The 7,331-nt window shown below is 45.1% G+C and overlaps 1 protein-coding gene across 1 annotated transcript; it reads right to left on the bottom strand.

The window, feature by feature from the left end:
• Window positions 1-1,788: 1,788 nt before the first annotated feature.
• On the bottom strand, window positions 1,789-6,700 carry LOC125514389 (fimbrin-4). Its single transcript, XM_048679701.2, has 15 exons — window positions 6,543-6,700; window positions 6,311-6,438; window positions 6,019-6,189; window positions 5,619-5,890; window positions 5,339-5,510; window positions 4,874-4,912; window positions 4,703-4,771; window positions 4,501-4,617; window positions 3,976-4,187; window positions 3,658-3,816; window positions 3,376-3,575; window positions 3,111-3,277; window positions 2,932-3,028; window positions 2,718-2,809; window positions 1,789-2,509 (listed from the first exon to the last, which is right to left on the bottom strand). Exons 2-15 carry the CDS (start codon window positions 6,395-6,397, stop codon window positions 2,123-2,125), a joined length of 2,241 nt encoding a protein of 746 aa, XP_048535658.1. The 5' UTR covers window positions 6,398-6,438; window positions 6,543-6,700; the 3' UTR covers window positions 1,789-2,122.
• Window positions 6,701-7,331: the final 631 nt, after the last annotated feature.

Genomic DNA, 7,331 nt, shown 5'->3' with positions numbered 1-7,331 from the left:
GATGCGACGTTCCTTGTTCTTACTACGCCAGTGCATACGTTGGCCTTGCTCTGTGGGAGCGAAATGAAGAGGGACAGAGGAGGAGCAAAGGTTCTCTATGTCCGCAAGCATGTCGCCCTCTCTGGTTCTTCCGTCGCGGCCCCCTGCTGTGCCATGCCACCCAAGACCAAGACGCGCACTGTAGCCGGCCGGGCGCAGTGACGAGCACTGTGCCGCCTAGCTACTGTTTGGGCAGAACCAAGCGCAAGAAGAACTCGCTTCGCCGCCTAGCTAGCTTACTGTGCCCTCCGCCGTTCTGCGTCTGTTGGAGGCGCAATGCAAGTACAGCTACAGGATAGGGGTACGACATTCAAGCCCGAAGAAGCGAAGATTTCTTTCGTTCATTCACGCGCAAACAAACAAATTAAGCGAAGAAGAAGAAGAAGAATCGCCATCGTCTACCAGTTCATCTAGAAAATTAACAGATACAAATCAATAATAGCCAAAGGTTATTCACAGCAACAGCAACCACTTCGTTGAGAAAAGCTGAAACGAAGAGGAAGAAACTACTGCTAATATAACTCCTACGACTAAGAGCTGGTAACTTGGCTAGGTAGAGAAAGTACTAAGGTACGTAGTAGGAGAGATGAAATGCCTGGCCTGCCCCATGTATGCCATGTCGCGGCGGATGATAGGAATGGTGGTAAAGCTGGCCGGCTCAATTCCTCGACCGCCACGTCGCCGCCGTGTCAGCAGCAGCTACCCTCCATCGCCGGAGGACACGGTACACGGAGGAGGAAGCCGGCGGCAATGACCGGTGCCACCCGGGAGCGACCTTAACGACGACGCATCGGGCTCCGGCTTGACGACGACGTGCGTGCGCACGGCAGGGCACGGACGGAACCATCGATGGCGTGCAGTGGTGGGGCGGAGGGTGGTGGTGGTGGCGGTGTGGCCTCGCCCCGGCTTTACCACTACTTGACTTCGGGGAGCAAGCAAGGGAGTATCAACTATCAAGGCGGGGAGGGGGAGGGGGGGGGGAGGAAATGGCATGGAGCCCAGCCCTGCATGGTTATGCCGCTGTCTCCGGCCGGCCCGGTGGTGACCTCGGCCGCTGTGTGTGTGCCCGCGGATTTATGTAGCCTGCTGCCTGCGCGACGCAGGCTCATCGGAAGACGCACACGCAGTGCAGTCCCGCGACTCGTCATCTCGGTGCCATGTTCCGCAGCGCCCTTGTTCCAAGAAAAAAATGGCAATCATTTTCAAACGGTACGGGATAGTTGTTCATGCGGAATGCACGTCCTGGGCCTCATTCATGCAGACCAACGAATAGTACGGTGCAAATCCATCACTGTGAAGAAGAAGATAAAACAGCTAATCAATTCCCAGGCATGCGTGATTGATCCATTTCAAACATCTACTAATAATACTCCCTCCGTTCCTAAATATAAGTTGTAGAGATTCAACTATGGACTACATATGGAGCAAAATGAGCAAATCTACAAAGACAGGGAGGGGGTAATTCCCAGTGCACCTCGCGCTCACTGATTTACAAATCGCTGTCCGACACGTCACATTGCACGCGAAGGAACAAGAATGCCCAGGAATACTACTCTACTACCAATAATGTGTACAGCGATTCCTTGGCATGCCAGAAATCAACAAGTTTTTGTACAGCTCACGACGCATGGTCCACACTCCACAGCAGCGACGACAGTTTGGTACAAAAACGATAATGGCCCGAGCAGTACAGCAAATTGGTAGAAGAAAAAAAAAACAGAGCACGTGGACGGACCGACAAGACACGAGTTGGGCAATGGAGCTTCGACATCAAAGTGCACTAAAGTGTACAGTAAATGGCCAGCCAACCAAACCAACCGGCGGCCTACTTACTAGTATATGTATGTGTCTGTATTTCCCTCTCTTTCTCCGCCATATAGTACTTACTAGTATTCAGCAAAATTTAATTTAATGAACAAACGGTGGCTACGATCTATCTGTATGATGGTGTGTACCTATTATGCTAGTACCTGAAAAGCAGGAGAAAATTTCACTTCTGGTAGCAGCAGCAACTTTGGGTACCAACCCTTGTATATGAAGCTAATGATGGACAGCGCTACGGACGAACATATAACCATCAGGATCATGTGGCATCGTTCCCATTTTCTGCAGGTGGGGCATCTGGGGTGGCGGCGTTCCCGTTTTCTGCAGGTTGAGCATCTGGGGTGGCGTCGTTCCCGTTTTCTGCAGGTGGAGCATCTGGGGTGGCGCCGTTCCCGTTTTCTGCAGGTGGAGCATTTGAGGTGGCGTCGTCTGTGGTCAGGGTGGATAGACTGTCGGACAGTGAGTTTGCCTCTTCGCTCTCGGACGGTGCCGCTGTTGAGGCGCCATCCTCCGAGCCAATGTCGGAAGTTGCGTCCGAAGCCATGCTGGATGGCTCTGATGCTTCTGATATTTCAGGCTGTGGTTGTCTCAGCAGGCTCCAATACATGATGCTAGCTGTAAGAGTTAGGATCATCTTCTGGTTCACCTGTTTAATCAACATGAACAAAAGGAGGATATAAAACCAACAATATATATGCACAGCACAGTTCCAATTCTCAATCAACAAGCATCATCAACATTTCTGAAGGTAAAGATTCCAAACAGTAGATGAATTTAGCTCCGATCCAGTTTAATTCATTGGAAAATGAAAATATTACAGGCTCGGTTCCATATTCGTAACAATGGCCCTTTACCTCTATGATGTCCTCTGGCAGTAGAAACACAGAACATCCGAGCTTTCTTGCAACACTAATGATGTAGGTAGCATTTAGCTTCTTTTCCTCGTCTACAAAATCAAAAGAAATTAGCCATCAGCCAGTACTATGGTTCTTCTATTTGTAAAGAAAGCATATAATTAATTAATCAGAAACCAATTCATGAAATAGCACATGTGGATCAAGAACAGACCAGCTTCTCCCTTTGTAACTACTTTCCAGTTCACAACCCTTGGCTGAACTGCACTAAGAAGTTCGAGGAAGAACACTCCATTTGATAAGCTCTTATCCTGAATGGGAAAACGTTAAGAAAAACATTAACAGCTAGAATTTTTTATATGGCTACGTGAAAGCTATGGATATTAAAGTCACCTTGAAGCTTTCCATTCGAGATGTTCTTCCTGATGCTTTCACTTTGCTGTTTGCCCAGTTCAGTATATCTGCATCAGTAATTTGCTTTCCTTGGGATCCTTTGGAGTGGGATCTCAGTCTGTTTAGCAATTGAAGGATATTAAATCTCATCAATTGCCACAGAAGTGCTGAAAGACAACACAGAGAAACTCAAATTATATGTCCCCTAAGTTATCAAGAACAGTGCATTAGCATTCACTATAAAGTTAGATGTGATCGAACTCACCAACTATCAATTTCTTATTTCCCTGAACAATATCATTCCCAGCTAAATTTACTAATGAAAACTTTAACTCCTTCCCAATTTTTACAACTTGATTGCAGTTCTCCAGTTTCCTAAATGGCAATTTAATTGGAGGTTTTGATGCCAACTTCCAATTGACAGATCCAGGAGAAACTTTGTCAAGTACTTCAAGAAGTACCCATCTGCAAGATCATAAACTAAATTATCAACTCAGCAATTGATATAACACAATAACACAAGACATCATGAAAATAGTCTTGTTACCCATTGCGAACATCTTCAAAAACATTATTCAGGTATGACTCGACCCCAAGGCTGTTGATCCACATTCGGAAGGCCCTTTCTTCTCTGGATACTAGAACATCATCACGTGATGCTGACTGTGTGAGTGTAACTTGTTTAATGTCACTAGTTAGACCATTCCTGCACATCATGGAATGATATCATTGAAGTGATCAATGGTCAGCACGGAAAAATTGTTAAAATCGACCCAAGGAACTTCCAATTTAAAATAGCTCGTATGATTTTGATCATATCTTAAATTTCTAGATCATTTTCAAGAGCAGGAAAGTCGGCACTTACCGATGCTGGAATATTTGTGCAACAAATGCAAGATTCAAGTTGGCAGAACCCTCAGTAATATCCTTTGGTGTAAGGTATCTTTTGCAGTCCAACTTCTCTGCTTGTTCCAGTACCATTTTTGCCCTTTCATCAGGATTCTTAGTCTCCAGTGTGGTTTCAGGGGAAGTCTCTGGAGCAAGAGCTTTTAGAAGATAAGCATAGGCTTCACCATCCTGTAAAAATTAACTTATGTGACCATCGGAAGTTGAACAGAGCAAGAACAGAAGCATGGCAAAGAACAACATAATGATGGATCAAGTACAGAGCGACATAACGTACACTGTATTACATAAAATGAAGAAAATAACATAAAGTATTTGATAGACAATGCTGAAAAGCTAGCTGTTGTGTTGCCCACAAGACTCAAATTTAACAATAAGATCAACCAAATGTGTAACAGGCAGATTTTTGTATCATTGCAGGTGTATCAAAATTGCATATAATTAAGTGATTAGTAAGTGCTGTGACATGTACTGTCATATGCACCTTCACATCCGAAGAGAAATTGTTAACAGTTTTCTTGTAGCCAGCCTTTTTCAGATGATGGTTCATCCATCGAAGCAGCATCTTTTCTGGTGACAAGCTCAACACCTCATCTATATCCTGTACAACATGCAATAAAATGGATTTTGTTTTGAGCAAAGATGTACACTGGGAGCTGAAACAAAGGTAAAACACTTCTACTTACCTTACTGTCATCAAACAATTCCACAAGCTGGGGTGTCTTCTTAAGATTAAGATCAGCCAAAAGTTGAATCTGATAATAAGTGAAGCAACTCTTTAGGTGATGAAGGAGGAGTTCAACCATAGTGTGTCCATTGAATTGCATAAAAAATGTGAATCTCATTTCAGTACTTACCTTTATGATTTGAGATATTAATCCAAGAACTAAATGAGGCTGCCAAAGAAAACAATAGAAATATGTGTAAGTCACCACTTGATTTTTTTAAGGGAATTTATAGAACTGAATATGGAATTGGGAGCATTTTCCCATTAGGGTAAGGTGGCTAAAAACACCTAACACATGAAAATCAACAAAGAAATATGAGATGTACTACCTACTAGTAAGTGATTAAAGTGAAAAAGAACAAAGGACAGGCAGCAGTTAATAATGATAACAGTATTTACACCTAAATTTACCAACAAATTCATCAAAGAAAAACTATATATCGCTATACAGGACATGAAAGAATTAAAGGGAGACAAATGATTTATCTCATTGCAAAAGAAGAAGGATAATTTAGAGCGCGGCAACATTTTTATATCAGTGACATTGCATCATGAGCTACAAGAAAGGATAACAAGTAGGGAACACAAGGCATACCCTTCCTTCCACTAAATCCTGGGTGCCAATGTTAACAACAGTACATCCAATGGCCTTTGCAGAGTTGAGGCACAGTGTGTGGTTTTCATTCCTCTCCCATGGGTTAAGAACTCTTTTCTTATTTATTGCTCTCTCATCAATGGTCCCAGGTACAGCTACATTGATCAACTTACTGACAAAAGATCCAGCAAGGAATTAACATCAGCTACAACTAGCAGACAGTTTCTGTTGAAAGAGTAAATTGGCATGCGCCATGTAGCTAGCTAGAAAGCCTTCTCACCAGAGCAGGACGCCATCCCTAATAAGATCGAATAGCTGGTTGCCGGATGGGTCGATTGGCAAGTACTTCTTCAAGAATGGATCTTCACCAAGGTAAGTGTTAATATGTGCCACATAAGAAGACTTCTCCGCCTGGTTGAGATTGTGCAGCAGCGTAGTGATGGTGGATTTGAGGAACGACGACGAATTCTTGCGGCCGCCAGCCCCGCCACCGCCGCCGGCAGCGGCGCTTCCTTCCTTGGCGCTCACCCTTGCTTGCAGATTCAGGTACTCCTGCAAAAGCACCACACCAGATTCCCCATCCGAACCGAATCAGTAAGACAATGATAACACACTCTTCCCCTCCACAGTAATACTAGTAATACTACTAGTCAGGAACTCAGAGGATCGCCAAGATGTACCCGGAGGAAGGACTCGAACTCAATCTCCTGGTCGCTGTCGGGGTACGACTCCGACAAGAAGGCGGCGATCTCCTCCTCGAGGACCACTTCGTGAAGTCCCCTCAGCTTCTTCATCAACCCCGGGAGGTTCTTGGTGGTGACATGGCCGGAGTCCCTCTTCAGAGACACGAACTGCAAACCACAACGAAACAGAAACCTCGAGTTGGAGCAGAGGCGACAGAGGGAACTATAGTAATAATTCTGGTTTTTGGAGCAGAGGAGAGAAGACGAAGCCGTGGATTCGGGGTGTCACCTTGGCCTTGAGCGATCGGAGCTCGACCTGCGTGAACTGGCCCTGCAGGGAGGGGTCGGAGACGACGACCCCGACGAAGCCGGACATTTCCCCTCGCCACGGCCCGATTCGACCCGGCTCCGGCGCGGCTGCGGGGAGATTTCAGATCAGGGAGGAAAGAACCCCGGGAAAAGAAGGAACAGATCGTCCGCGCGCGGGCGGGGAGGGGCGGCGGGGACGAAGATCGAGATACCTTCCGAGTTGCTCACGGTAATTCTGCCGTGCAGCCTCTGCTGCTCCTTCTCTCGCTGGCGTGCTTTCCTTGTGCTGGGGGGAAAGGTGGGCAATGGCGTCCGGAAACTCCCAGATTTGGTGGGGGCGGGAGGGGGGAAGTGGCGGAGACGAGGAGAGGAGGTAAGGGTGGGGTCTGCTCGTTTCGTTAGTTTATTGTGTGTCTTCGCTTTAGGTTTTCCTCGGGGTTAAGGCACTGGATGGAAAGGGTAAAAGCAAGCAAGCAAAATGGAGATCAATAAACAATAAAGCAAAATTTTGACAAAAAAAAAGAAGATGGATTTTTTTATTTTTTTTCTTGATGGGGAGAGATTGGTGATGTGCTTGGTTGCCGCATGCTCAGAGCTGGAAATAGTCTTCGGAGACATGTTTATCTAACACGTGTGACGGCCGAATCCTTGCATTAAGGCGGCTTAAGATTTGCATGTATATGGTTGTAATTTTTGTTACAGTTGTCGCTCTTTATACTGCCATGATTGATTATGAATAGAACAAAAGTTTCTCTTAAAAAAATTGTCACAAGGGGTTGTGTGGTTTTCATTGTTGTTTTTAGCGGATTAGTATTATTACCAGAAAAAAAAAAGTTTACTGCTTTGTGTTTATATGCTGATACAAAATTATAAAAGAAAAGAAAAACCATAAAAATATCATTCATTGCGGGTTTACTACCTCCGTCTAGGTTTATTAGGCCCTTTTATATTTTGGGTTAAACTTTGACCGTAGAATTGATTTGCAAAATATAAGAGACGTG

This window comes from Triticum urartu, chromosome 6A (genome assembly GCF_056163025.1).
Source record: "Triticum urartu cultivar PI428250 chromosome 6A, HENAU_Tu73, whole genome shotgun sequence".
Classification (NCBI taxonomy): domain Eukaryota; kingdom Viridiplantae; phylum Streptophyta; class Magnoliopsida; order Poales; family Poaceae; genus Triticum; species Triticum urartu.
This window is presented reverse-complemented; position numbering and strand designations above follow the sequence as displayed.

What these genes read in the sequence shown, in the direction of transcription:
- LOC125514389 (XM_048679701.2), bottom strand. Translation starts at nt 6,397, where the DNA reads ATGTCCGGCTTCGTCGGGGTCGTCGTCTCCGACCCCTCCCTGCAGGGC. An exon ending in ATTTCTCTTCGGATGTGAAG is followed by an intron (nt 4,188 to 4,500) that starts GTGCATATGACA and finishes TAATTTTTACAG; the next exon opens with GATGGTGAAGCCTATGCTTA. An exon ending in CTCGAATGGAAAGCTTCAAG is followed by an intron (nt 3,029 to 3,110) that starts GTGACTTTAATA and finishes TTTCCCATTCAG; the next exon opens with GATAAGAGCTTATCAAATGG.